The sequence below is a fragment of the Centruroides vittatus genome, unplaced genomic scaffold, assembly GCF_030686945.1.
Source record: "Centruroides vittatus isolate TY-2023 unplaced genomic scaffold, ASM3068694v2 contig_1477, whole genome shotgun sequence".
Lineage (NCBI taxonomy): Eukaryota > Metazoa > Arthropoda > Arachnida > Scorpiones > Buthidae > Centruroides > Centruroides vittatus.
Window position 1 is genome coordinate 191,544 of NW_027120916.1, and position 15,200 is coordinate 206,743.

A 15,200-nucleotide genomic window follows, 5' to 3' on the forward strand; every position below is an offset into this window, starting at 1 on the left:
TAATAAATATTAATATGAGACAGAAGCATTTTTTTTATATTTTAAAAATGTGAATACTTTTGGATTTACACACTAAATTTATTAATATCTATGAGTATTCATAAAAGAAATAATACAGATGATAGTGAAAGCATCTGTAATTGTATACTAGTAATTTTGATTTCATTATATGGAGTATAACAAACCTCCATGCTAATATTTTAGAGATAGATTTTAGAATAAAAGAAATAAGCTTAAAATCCTCTACAGATATGCTTCAAAGTCTGCTTTGTTTTGAAATCAGGCCTGCCAGAAAAAGTATTTTTCAATTTCCCTGTCAAATTACTAACATCAGAGCCATACCAAACAGTTTTGGTATCTGAGGCTAACCTCATACCTAGTGTCCGATTCGACATTAATTACAAAATACAGGTTCATTTTGGCACTTGGGGCACATATCCACCTTCAATCTCCCCTTAGTTATGCTACTGGTTAACTTTTTATATAATTTTTTTAAGATTCTGTCAATGGACTGAGGTAAGTAAATGTTACTCAAGTGAGTCTATTGTAATAAATATAAACGAAGCCTTACTGGGCTGCAATTTGAAAAAATTGTAACCTATAAATTCCCACTGTCATCTATCTGTCAGTGTTAGATAGATGAAAGTTGAGACAAGATATGGAAAGCTTAGGGGTAGCAGGTCCTGATTAACCAGCTTCTGTTTCGGCTTGAAGTCATGTTGTTTCAATTCAAAAATTTTTCCTGAGTGGAGTTAGTTAGATGACTGGCATGAGTTCATTGCTAAGAGGAAAAGTGTGATGTACAGAAACAAAACACTACTAAACAAGTGCATTGTGATGAAAATTGCAGCCTGACATTGTGACAATGTCACAACAAATAATTGCTCGTCCATTTTAAGATTTTGTAGTATTCATTCACTTCACAGTAAAAATAAATAGTTGAAAGCAAGTTTTTTGGTCTAAGTTTTCTTTAAAAATCATTTTTTTTTTTACAAAATTAAACAGAATAATTTATAAGAACTACACAAAATGTTTTCTGTGGATGCAAATACATAAACACACACTTTGAACCAGAAACTTGTGCACATTTAATTTAAATTTTCAACATTTAAAACAAAAGGTTTCAGTTTGTACATGGTAACATAGAGGTGAAAAAAAAAACAGCAATAGCCTTTTGGCAAGAAGTTAAAAATTAGTTTTCAACATTTTTGGTGGGCCAGATCACAAAAATGAAGTGGATTTTGATAAACATCTATAGAGAATTTTAAACTTATTTTTTGAACCTTGAAACTATTAACTATTTCTACAATATTAGCATAGAGTTTCATTACACTCTATCTGTGTATATATATTTATTATAAAAACAAGTTTTTTAAAAATGTGAAATAAAGATTAAAAATCTAGAATTTGAAATATCTTTGTATAACATCAAAGACAAAATACGAAAAAGTATTTTCGAAGTCTTAATGAATGCTCATTCACAAACACTCCCTGGAACACAATATTAGCAGAGTAAACTTTTCTTCTCTGATCATAGCTTATTCAATACTGTAAAAAGTTTATTATTATTATAAAAATTGTATCAGCCTTTTGAGCAAAACAAATTTGATCATTCTAACATTTATAATTGTAATTATATTTAATTAGTGTTTTGTTTAAAATCGAATCAAAACTCTACTCGGTTAATGTTTTTGATGAGAATTTAATCAAGAAAATATTTCACATATTAAATAAAATTGACAAGTAATGATTGCATTTTCAATAAATTCCGGTTTTCATTCATACAGCAAACAAGATATATTTTCAACTCAAAGAAAAAGATTGGACAAAAATTTTTTTTCAATAAGTTAAAAGTGCACATTACCATTATTTTATATTAACATATTTATTTTTAATAGTAGTGCTGAAACAAATCTGTTTCAAAATGTATTGTCTTTCTTTTTTTTTTTTTTTAACATTGTTCTAAAATAACATTATAGATATAGATAAATCTCTAGTGTAACATCATTTAGATGGATATTAACAGCTTGAAGTATGTGATTAACAAATAGAAATATCTGAAGTATATAAACTTCTTTTGACGGTGAGAGAAATTTAATAAAAATACTGCTGTCACATAATGTAAAATTTTTCATTAATGAAGAGAAATTACATATTTGAAAAATATTAATTCAAACTTAAAAAATATTTACACTATATAGAAAATTTTTAAGCATAGTTTATTTCATTTTTTTTTTTTACTTTACTATATAATATACACTCATATTTTCAAATTATGACTCAAATATGATTATGTCATTGTTCTTGTAACCATTTCATAGAAATGGAACATAATAATCTGAATGGCAGCTGCGGATGGTGATTTAATCATTTACAAACAATTTGCTGGAGAACAAACAGAGATGAACAATAAACATGTAATAGTACATTTATATATCTATGAAATAATGTACCATTCATAAGCAGTATTCTATATGCTGCTTAAATTTAATGAGTTATTGATACATACCATTATAGATATTCTGAGAAGGTCTAATAATTTCCTTTTTATTTATTAATACCAAATAATTTGATAATCTAATATTTGACTCTAGTTGAAAATAAATTACAACAAAATTAAGATAATTAAATTCAATTATATATATATACTGTATATATAATAATAATAATAATTAATAATATATTTATATATATATATATATATATATATAAAATTATGTTTCCTGTTCTAAAAGCCTTCACCATTCCTAGAATCATATACAAAATCCTGTCATATGATGCAGAGGCACATTCGAGTCGAATCACGTCCACTATATATTTATTCATTGTAAATGAGCAAGAACTACAAAATTCCATAAATACATTTTCTCCCATTTTTATAGTTCATTATCTAAACATACTTAGAACTTGCATCATGCTCAAGCAATCCAGTATGTACAACTTTTAGATAATCTCCACAATAACAATAGACATAAAATGACATATACAAACACATCCATACACATTGCATTAATTTAATCTTGTATCTTGTCCCTTACAGTTGCATTACTGTACTTCGAATAATTCCACTGATGATGATGATTGTTGAAAAACTTCCTGTTGTGAAAATGTTTATTATGCCTATGTGAGTGATGCTAAAATTAGAAAATAAAAACAGATCATTAGTTAATTCAATTATAACTATAAAAGTTTGAAAATTTTTTATTATAAATCACAACAAAGTAAACTTGAAGATATTTGCTCACAGGAATTATATTATACTTATAATTTCTAACAAATATCCATAGATTATGAGGTTGATATTATAAGAAGGGATACACACACTCTCATAAGCGATGTGTGTACAGCCCTACTACATACGTAAGTCTGCACATAGAGCTCCTGTGAACATAGAGAAACATAGCTCGTTATTATGCAATAAACTCTGTAAATCTTTAATGAAACAATAAATTCTTAGCTAATTTCTCTGTTTAAAACATTACACTGTTTTATATTAATTTTGTATCAACAGTAGTAAATTTTGGAATTAAATATTAAAAATTTTTAGCCCTTTCTAAGTATTTCTTTAATTCTAAGATTCTGTCAGTTCTAACAAGGAAACCAATATAAAGCAAAATAATAATGACGCCATTTTTAGTTTCAATTTTATTAGAAAGTAATGCTGTTATGCGTAAAGAAAAATAAAACATTGTGTAATCGAGCTAGTGCTATCATTTTAACTGTAATATAAGTATTTTTAGTCGTGAAAATTCACTTCATACCAGTAAATAGAGCGAGGAATTTATAACTTATTGGATGACAATCATCGTGCTATGTGCCTTAACCGTTAAAAGTCTCTGAAATGACATTATATTAATGAGGAATAACTACGGGAAATTTATTAACTTTCAAGACACTAATAATATCAATTACAGTATGGAATGAACATACAGAAAACGAATAGGAAAAAATTGAGAGATTTCATGCAAGTGTCTTTGATAGTTTTGGAAAAATCAAAATGGGAGATGAATGTATCTGTGGCACAAAGGAATTTTGTGTTATCTAAAGACATTCTTGAGAATAAAGCTGTTTGATGAATTTGTAATTGCAATTTAAAACTAGCATATGACCTATCCTATAATTTAACCCACATCCATTTTAAAATTATTTTTTAGACTCGGATAATTTGTTGTTTATCAGCACAAAATTATGGTAATTATTTCACTTATTTGGGTAATGTAAATAAAAAAATTTTTTTTAAATTCAATAGTACTCTTCTATTTTCTCTCTCAATTCAAAAATTGTCACAGTTAATAAGGCCCCATCTTTTATTTTTATTTAGGTTGTTGCTTTAGAAATAGTGCTCTTTTTTGGCTTAACTTAATTATCTGTCGTATTAATTTCAGTGTAAACACAAAAGCAGTTGTATAGTTTAAATCCTATTAATCCTTTACTCAATTCAGTCAATAATGAAACCTCTATTGAACAGAGCCTGGTTAGTTTGCCTATTCATTCTTTTAGTAATAGTTTTTTAATATTAAAATTGACTATCTATTGAAAACTGTATGTTAATTTAAAATGTTATAACTACTAGGATGCATAATAGACATCCTTATTTAGCTTCTTGCCAAATTTTGTACAATAATTGTACATAGTTTTTGTTCCTTGCAATCTAGATTAGATCTGTGTTCTTGTCAATTTGCAGTTTTCATTGCTTTGTGAAATTAATTATGTTAAGGAACAGAATGTTTTTTGATAGGGAGAGAATTATTCTTTGAGAATTTCTTCCATGAGGGCAAATTTTGAATCAAATTTTTATATGGATGTTTTGAAGTTCCTATGTGAAAATATCACATGAAAAAGACTATATTTTTGGAAAGAACAGAACTGGTTGTTGCATTATGACAATGCCCCCACTTAAACAGCTATCTCTATCCAACAGTTTATTGCCAAAAATAAAATGGCCATGGTTCCCCATCCTCCTTATTCACCAGACTTGGCATCATGTGACTTTTTTCTATTTTATGGCTGAAAAAAGTACTGAAAGGATAGTGATTTGAGAACATTGATGACTTTCAAACAAAATTACAGTGTGTGCTTAACATTACAAAAAAAGTTCTGGGAACGTTTAGAAAACTGGGAGACGCACTGGAATATATGTATAGCTGCAGAAGGAATTTATTTTGAAGGCAACAACTCTCAATAAATTAACATGAACATCAGACATTTATTGAACCTGTCCCAGACTTTTTGACTACACCTCTTATACTGAAATTGTAATAAAGATAAGATCAGTTCATTATCACTGAAAAAATGTTTTTCAAATCACTTGTCTGATATTTTATTTCTGTCTTCTTCCTCTTTTTAATAGTCTTTCTACCAATACACAGGTGGCAAATATAACTTAATATTTAGAAATTCAATATTTAAGTTGGATAAATAATTATTTTCTTTTACACAACTACCAAATTAAAATCTTGGATTGTCTTTTCCCCCATCTCTGGTATATGTCAAGGATCTATTTTGAGTAACTTATTTTTTTATTGTGCCTGTATAAATCATATTTTCTTTGAACTGAGATTTAAAGCTGTGACCTACATAGATGACTTGAAATCATTAACTCTGATTCACAAATATTAAGAGAGGATTTATTAAGATTAAAAAACATATTGCTGACGAGACTTCCTCTACCTCCCTTTAAAGTTATCTGCCTTATCGTCATTGTTCTACTTTTAAACTCTTCATCCTGAACATCGCCATCTGCCTTGGACTTTCCCGGTTCTCAATGCTCCATCACCGAACTTCCCAACACCCATAGAAGTACCGCAACTGACTGCCCCCGGGGCCATTGACTCTCCGGTCCAGCTAACATACATTTTTTTAAGTATCATACTTTTATAAATATTAAGAAAATTGAGAATTGTTTACATTTTGATTTTAGTAAATTCAAAAATCTTTTAACAAAAAATGTATATTTTTCTTAAAACTATTTATATTTTTATTTGTTTTGAAATTTTAATTGGGGTTGTTATTTTTGTTATCAATGGGGGAGATTACTTCATGCCATTAATTAAGGCTTTGCCTGCAGTTGTAACAATAAAGAATTTTTGTACTTCTTGTACAATCCTAGGAAGACTTTCCTTATCTGAAACCAGAGTTCCAACGGATTTGAAGACAACATTGCCACTGGATTGGCCAAGTGTACAATCACTTTATCACTAGCTGTTTTTTCTTTTTTTTGAAATTTCTGCCAAAAGCTAGTTCTTTGTGATAGCTCCAAAAATTCACCTGTCACCTATCAGATCTACAGTCTCATTTCAGTCAATGGCTAAAATGTCAGTCTTTATGGTCCTTCTTAGACTGCTTAAAATGGCTTTACTATAAGCTTTTGCGTCATCAAAATATAAGCTTTTGAATCTAGGATCCAAGTGTGGCAAAAGGATACTTTTTTAATTATTACTGTAAGCTTTACTAAATTCATGTTTATGTGATATTCTAGTTTTCTTTGCAAAAAAAGAAAAATCAATTTTTTCCTTTTCATCCTGTAACTAATTCTAATATGGGTTCCTTTCATGTGATACTTGTTTCAATTCTGGAATTGATTCTTCCATAGAATTGCCAAATCTTTAACTGAAATAACAGCAAATGCCATTTATCTAGATACACAAGAAATTTGGAAATGTATGTCCACAAAGAAGAATAAACATTGCATTGTCACTGATGTCCTTTTCAAAAAATGTTTCCGTTCTGTGAATTGTGATTGCATTTTAATGTATTAAACTAGTTAATAAAACTATTCACCACTAAACAAAATAACAAATTTTGGAAATAAGAGAAAGATATAGCAGCTACAAAAAATATACTTTCTAATTTCCTTTTTTATAAATAAGAGTATATATTTTGAGTAACCAGTATACAGGGTAACCATAATTAAACACAACTAAAAGCATTTGTAGCTGGATCTAGAATGACAGAACCAGAATGGCACGAATTTACTAGGGAGATTAATGAAAAAATCAAGATATGGGCAGTTTCAAAATTTTTTTGTTCATCTAGTCCTGAGATATAATGCAAAATCAACATCAACACATGAAGTTTGTAAGGATTTTTTTTACATTTTTGGGCTCTAAATGTCAAAATGTTGGGAAATGCAAAAAAAAATTGGGAATAAAAATTTGACCAATCACCATACTCTATGTTTTGAGGCATATTCAATAAATAGGTTAGAAGCATTGCTAAAGAAAAATAACACAGCACTGAAGGTTGAGACTAATAATATTGAAAGAGTATGCAGTAATGCAGCCTTGTAACAATAGTTGTTCCTGCCAGGTGACATTTACATTCACTACATAACTTATAAAGTGGCAGTGCCCTTGTCAAATTGCACCAGAATCAAACATTGAGATGATGTTCAATTTTTGACAGTTAAAGGCATTACACTTACAAATTTTTGAGATCCATCACAGGATGTGTGCATAGTATGGAGTGTCCTGCATCTTGTTGCGAAAAGTTTGCAAATGGGTTCAAGAAAGTCCAAACAAATACAGATGATGTAACACACAGACTTTTAAACTGGAGCTTCTTGTAGCAATATACATGACTCCATATTGTTCATATAGCATAATGGATCTTACTAGATCTAATGCCTTCAGCTGTCAAATATCAAATAATAGCTTGATGTTTGATTTTGGTGCAAAACAACAAATCATATGTTGTGTGTTTAAGAATTTCTTGACTGTGATGTGTTAGTACGTCAGCCTTCTGTAATGTGATGTATGTGCTGTTGAGAAACCCTAATGTTTCCAGACTTTTACAAAATGTATATGCTGGTGCAAGAAAGAACTACTAGCACAATACTTACTTCATCCATTTTCCATAGATGCTTTACTTGGACAACTTCTAAGTATTTTCTAATTCTTTCATTACATATATTTTGTATGTTGTGGATGTTTGGCTATCTACAATATATGTGATTTTGGTTTATTATAATGAACTGTTTTGTCTGTTATTATGACTTGGTTATAATATATTTTGTATGGTTTCTGGTTGTTTAGTAGTTTGAATTTGTGTGCAAGTTTTTGATATTATGTTTGCTATTATCTTGATGTAAGTAGTTAATTTGTATTAAAAGCTTGCCACTTTATGTGATGTAATGTATCGGTTTATGCATAATATGACATTTCCTGTAAACCTTGTCTTTTAAAATGTATTTTAGTATTTATTACACAATAAAGAACACTAAATAAATGAAGATGTCATCAACTTAAACAATATAAAATGTTTTATGAGACTTGTATCTCTCAGCTTCAAACCTCACTGAATGGTTTTTGAATCGAACATAAGCAATTTGATTGAATATGTTCAATTTAAAAAACATTTAATACAAGTCTCAAAAATAAAAAAGTCTTTTCTTGTTTAAATTGATGACTTCTTCATTTGTTTAGTGTTCTTTATTATGTAATTATGTAATGATTTTATAAAGTTTGTGAATGTAAAGGACAAGACTTTAGTACATATATCCCTTGTACAAAATGGCATTTCTACAACACAATTTCACTCAAACACAGTTAAAGAATTTGGGAAATCTTCCTTACAAAATATCAGTTTTTAAGTGCAAACTGTTATTCAATATTTTTTTAATTCAAGAAGCATGCATGTTATCTCAAATTTGCCCATGGATTTTAGAATATTGAAATTTTCAATTTGTTTTCTCTCATCAGGTTTACTTTAATGAAAATTAATAATGCAATTTTTTTCTTTCTTGTTCTAGCTTTCCTATCAACCAGCTGTCGTCGTCATTGCTTTCAGACTTTAGTCTTTAAGACTGTAACTGTGTTTTGTTTTTAAACATTTTTTTAGCCATAGGTAAGTAATCATTCATAAAAATGACAAACAAAATATGGCAGTATCTTGGTACTCAAACAATTTGGTATTCAAACACAAATTCTGGAATTCAAAAACTTTTTTTACAACGTATGCCCTTGTTTAACTAAAATTAATATTAATGTATAATACAGCACTTTTAATTGTGATTGTTAATTAATTTAATTATTGATTGCTTTAATAAACATATTTCTCTTAGTAATGAAAAAGAATAATATACTTTTAACTTTTGGAACCTAACATATGTTCTGCACTAGTACTTTGTTTTGTAAAGCACAGATTTGCATAACACAGGTACAGTACATTCTGAAAAAGTGCTATTATGTTATACAAGGGATACCTGTATTTATGATTGTCAAAAATATTAAAGTCTTGTCCTTTACATTCATGCTTTGATCATGAACTCTTTCATTTCTCCAAAATGACATCTGTAAACCAGCCGGTAGTTTGTTGCAGTTCTGTCAGCATGACCCTGGCTTGAGATCATTAAGATGTCTACCATAGAGCATATTCTGAGCCAAAGACTGCTTCGTGGTGTCTGTGTCCTTGTGTACTGCATTAGATCCAGATCAGTATTATGTAGGTTTAATAGTTTTTTTCTACAAGATTTACAGATTTATTTAAATATGATGATTGTTGTTTTTTTGTATAAAAACTCTGTGTCTGTATTTGTTTATAGCACAAATTTAAAATATCTGGTTTATGGAAAAGATTCACCCTTCCTACAGATGACTTAGGGCGATGTTTGTTACGTTCCGTTTATGCCATTCATGTTCTGGAGCTGTTCCAGTTGTGTGTGTCGAAATGTATAACTTCAAACAAATATGTCAACACTAGGATAACACGTATTGATTGTTATAAATGTGTGTTTAAATTTAGCTATGTTGTTAATATTGATTTTAATCTTCTGTTGCATTCTTTTGTTAATCTTTGTTTTATTTATGTGTTCTGTAAGTTTGGCCAATTGAAATCTTAAATATATTTGCCCTTATTCATGGATTTGTACATAATTGCTTCCTTCTTCAGGGTTTCTTTTTCTATGTCAAGCATTCTGCATTTGTGTAGACAAAAAATTCCATTTGTAAGTCAGTGGAGTGTGTGGATAATTTCTAATAGTAACCTAGTTGTGTTTGCACAGATGTAGTGTTTTATATTATCTATATACACAAGGTAAGATAATATATATTATGTTATTCTGTGTTTGATGTTGTATCTATATTTTTATATTGCTTAATCCAGTGCTTCTCAAACTTTTTTTTTGGATCATCTTGGTTGTTAATAGTAATGCCTCATTCTGTGTACACACGAAGGACCCTGTAAGCACGTAACAGGGGGTGTTACTACAGTGTACACAATATAATTTTTATATTGTGTACACTGTAGTAACTTCTCAAAGTGGGCAATATTATCCTTTTGAGAAGCACTGTTTTAATCTATTGAATAGTGGATTCAAGGCCAGAGAGAGTTTATAGAAAATGCTTCACATCATGTGTATTAGGTTTAATTTGTTTTTTGTTTTGTTTATGTCATAAAGTCTGAGACATAGTATTGTTCCCCAGTGTTGCATCTATTTTCTATAAATGTTATAAGTAAAACTAGGCACTAAATATCAAATAAGTTATAATTAAATAATTACTTGAATATTAAGATTTTTAAAAATATTAAAAAAAAAAAAATTGTACAATCTTGTAAATATTTACTATTGTATAAATTAATTGTGGCAATTCTGATAAAAGTCAATTAGAGATGATAAAATTCAGTAGCCTACAAGTAAAGGTCTGTTCTGAGATGCGTACTTTGTCAAATGTGGAACTTTTTGTCAAAAAGTGGACATTTTATTGTTCTTTGAAATGTTTTTAAGAAATAATATGCATCCTCATTAACTGGAAGTTCTCCTACAATAATTGAGATTACTATCTCCACTTCCTGATTGTAAATTTTTGTCAGACTGTGATGATGTTAAAGATAAATAGTATGGAATGCTTTCTCTCTTTCCTTTGTGCATTTTATTTCATAATCAAAATGTAATGTAACAGCTAAGTATTCGTAATAAAAAAAAATCTGCAACTTCGGACAAAATTAAGTCATTATTAGGCACTGGGACAGATAAACCTTGTTCCACTCTACAGTGAAATTTAAAATGTTTCTTGAGTTTTATGTATAGTGATTGTATAGCATACTTCTATTATGAATAAATTTATGAAATTTATGAAATTTATTATGAAATAATAAATTTATTATTTCTATTAACAATAAAAAAAAATAAGATAGATCATGAAGATCTTTAATATGTCATTAATACTTTAATGATTATTAACAAAAATAACATTTTCATTTGTTTTATTTTAATCCTATCATTTTGAGACAATTCAACACCAGTTTTGAAACATTTGTCTCTCTCTAATGACTTTGCATATACAATATCATCATTTAAATAATATCCAATACTAATAGTTAATAAATACACAAATACTTTAATACAACAACAACAACAGTTTTCTGGATTTTTCTCCTGGAGCTGATATGCTATGAAGTAAACATTTAAATTGGTATATTTGCTTGCAATTATAAATACTTTGATATATCAACTATCAGAGTCTATTCAATTTGATAACATTCTTGAGATAATTCATAATAAACTACTTCTTAACCTAATGAACTGCAAAAACTGCACAGTGGTCAAGACTACAAGTATGGTGCGCAATCCATCAATGAATCATGTGCATGACTTTAATTTGAACTTTTATACCAAATGACAATCTGCTAGATTTATGTATAATTGATTGAATAATTTGTTTATAACAAATAAATTGGAGAAGAAATATGATATAGAACTAAATAACAGCTGGAAACAGTTTGTATGAGACAAATTATGTTTGAAACTATAATTTATTATAATAAATATAATAATAAATTTTTAATTTTGATTCAGATAAAAATACGAAATAAATACATATTGCTTCCACTATGCATTCCTATGAAACCTTCATAAGCTAAAATGCCATAAAGAGAAGAAAAAGCAATTATCTTTAAATAGGAAAAATTTTTGAACATTCCCAGACTCAAAATTAACTTACTATAACATACTAAATAATACACACAACCTAAAATAATACTAACATTACAAGCAGGAATAAGTATACACTCTATATAAAGTAAAAGTAAAAGTAAGTATAGTTAATGAAACTATACCTGAAGTACTCTCTCCTGTAAGTAATCTTTAAGCTGTGAAACTTCCCTAATCTCAAACTGGTCAAACCATCCAGGCAACGACTTTAAATTTTATTTTATTTTTTATCACAATCAGCCATTCTTTTTGTCTCAGCTTGTTGAAAAGAGTGGCTGCTTTCTTCTTAAGAAAAAACAACAGAACACCACTCTTTAAACATCCATCAAGCACAAGACTTTCCATTTATCATTTTATTTTTGCTAGTGGACACACAAAATAAATTGGCATAAAGCACAAATGCTCATGACACATTTCAAAGCTAAGATAGCTTGATGCTGAATATATTGAAGGAGGTAATACAGATCTTCCCTACAGTGAAATGGCTTAAAACATGCTTTTATAAAGCAGGAGATACTTGTATGCCCTGATTATTTTGTTTCTAAAAAATATAAATTTATTTTCAATTTATGAGCTCTATGATGGCTTTTCTTTTCCACTAGACTTATTACACCATCATTCAGAAACAAGACAAGCTTTAGAAAATCACATTTTATTTCCTAGAGAATGCATTTTGGACTTTGAGTTCCTTATCAACTCTTTGTGATGTAAATGGTTATAAGAAGCACAGAAATAACACAATGAAACAAGTTTATAGTCTTATTGTTTTAATGGTGAACAGGTTTTTTACTTCATTATTTTATTTTATTGTTTTAATGGTAGAACAGTTTGCAATGTCACAGTTTTAATTGTTATGGTTTTAACAGTGTACTTTATTATATATATTGTTTGCCTCTCACTGCTAATACTACTTTATGTATTGCACTGTCATATCTAATCAAATGTGCATTCTTATGTTTGCTCCCTCTGGTAGAGTGTTATTGGCCTTTGCACAATTAACGCAGCATAGTTCCTGACTGTGGACGTGGCAAACCTTGCAGCCATGGTTGTCCATGCAGTGTCTACAGTGTTGTTTTTCTTACATTAATTAGCTAGATGGCCATAACCACAGCATTTGTAGCAGTGTGTGAGAGGAATGTAGTCATCTACAGCTATCATTGTCCATAGCACACTAACATACTGCTGTTGAATTAACATGTTCTGATACTAGGAGTTATCTGAAGGACAACGTGTAATCTAGAAATGTTTGTTGTGTTGCGGTTTATTTTGGTGAGAACACAGCAAGTGTCTTGAAATTCCTGGAGTGTGTGTGTAATATTTATTGCAGTGTTCTGGATGTGGAGTTCCTCTATGAAGGCACTGGTGACAGCATTGCCCAGGACATTTAACAGAATAACCTTAGGTTGTTTGGCTGCCAAGTATCTGATTTCTAACCTATCCGTTAATGTTTTTACTGAGTTTATGGCAGCCACCATTTTGTAGCTGTCAGCCTTTGTATTTAACTGAATGCAAATTCCATTATTCCTACTTTTCCTGAGTGCTTTAACTGAGATTCCTAACTGACTAGGTTTTATGTTCATGGTGAGTGAGTGTCTTATTTCATCTTGAGTGATATTAATGTTTTCTTTTGGAAAAATGAGAACCGTGCGTGCGCCAGCTGTGTATGTTTTTGGACTGTTTTCTGGATAATTTTGGTGTTTGTTGTGTTAGCCCTAGCAGCAACACCAACGTAGGAGGAAGTCGGTAAGCTAGTCAGAATAGTGTTTTTTGCAGTGTCCAATATTTTGTTGACTTTGCTATCAATGAGAGAGCTGACCTTCTCAGAAATCTCCTGTTAAATACGACAGACACCATCAGCTAAGAATTTCAAAACTGCTTCTCTAATTAAACTATTCAACATATCAACATCATTGTTGGGACAATGAACCGATGCTCAGATAGTCTCATCTGCTAGCAAGATCATTTGCAGCTTCACAAATTTTTGTTCTGTTCTCTTTCCAAACAGCAGAGCTGCATTCTTCTGGACGATTTCCCAAAATAATGTCCAAAAGCTCCCTAAGCTTTTTATGGACCAACGAGACATCCGAGCATTATCAATCCGAGCAGGTTCCCGGCACCAGTGTTTCCAGAACTAGATGGACATGCCATCCAGAAAGACCCTTAAACTACCTTAAAAGTAATAACTTATAACTTAAACCAAGGAAAAGAACAGGAGAACTAAAAACCAAAATACTGCAAAGCAGTATAACCAAAAAACCCGAAAACGGGGTGGCCTAGAAAGATGAAACTAACAGAGGGAACAAAGCACCTACTAAGAAATGAATTACAAAGGGAAAATTAACTACAAAAACCAGGAACCACGAAAATGCCAAAATACTAACTAACACCGAAAAAGCTATGAAAATGAGTAGGTAGTTGAAACTTGCCTAGTAGGGCCTTACTATGAACTTTCAACCAAAAAGGCTGAAGAACAACTCAAAAAAAAAAAACCTGAAAAATCAAAAATACTGCAATGCAGTAAAACCAGAAAAATCTGAAAAACTCGAAAACTAGACTGAGAAAAACCAAAATTATAGAGGAAGCTAAACACCTGAAGACCTAACTAACTACAAAAAGAGAACTATCTAACTTAGACCTAAACTAAGACAAGAGTAACTAATGTAAAACACCCCAAAAACTGAAAATTTACAAAAGCCAGCCAAAACCAAGAAGAGTGGAAGTTGAAAAGGAGTAAATTTAAATTGATTAAATCAAAGAAACTAACTGTTTCTGCCTGGCAAAGCCAAAACAGAAACTGAGCTAGCTAAGCCTAACAAATGAAAAACATGTGAAAATGGAAAATCTAGCCTATTGAGAACGAAAAACTGACTCAAAATCTAAGCAGTAACACAAATACTAAATACAATGACAAAAAACAGCAGAAAAAAAACACTCAAACACAAAAGTAGGCCTCAGCAAAAAGCTCACCAACACAGGCAAGAAGCAGGCAGAGGAGATCCATCAACATAATGTAAGGATAGGATTTGAAAATTAAGAGTTTACACTCCAAATTCTCATTAGTGTTTCTGCCAACACTGAAGACAAAGGATAATCCGTTGAGACACTTTTTTTGCTGTAAACAGATTTTATTACCGAACATAAAATAATTATTGCTAACAATAAACTCATTTGCATTCCTAAGTCATAGAACAACATGCATTTGAAACCTTTGTCTATCATCAACATTTCAAAAAGCAGGACTCCCACTCTCCATTAGTCAAAACATTTTTGC

General features: G+C 29.8%; 1 protein-coding gene across 2 annotated transcripts in view; it reads right to left on the reverse strand.

Annotated features, from left to right (window-relative positions):
* Positions 1–1,686: 1,686 nt before the first annotated feature.
* Positions 1,687–15,200, reverse strand: part of scny (scrawny) — a 357,320-nt gene continuing 343,806 nt past the window's right edge. For both annotated transcript variants that reach the window (XM_067262464.1, XM_067262465.1), the window contains one exon: positions 1,687–3,134. In XM_067262464.1, coding sequence (XP_067118565.1) covers positions 3,015–3,134 — 120 coding nt within the window. In that variant the 3' untranslated portion in view covers positions 1,687–3,014. The remainder of the gene's footprint in view (positions 3,135–15,200) is intronic.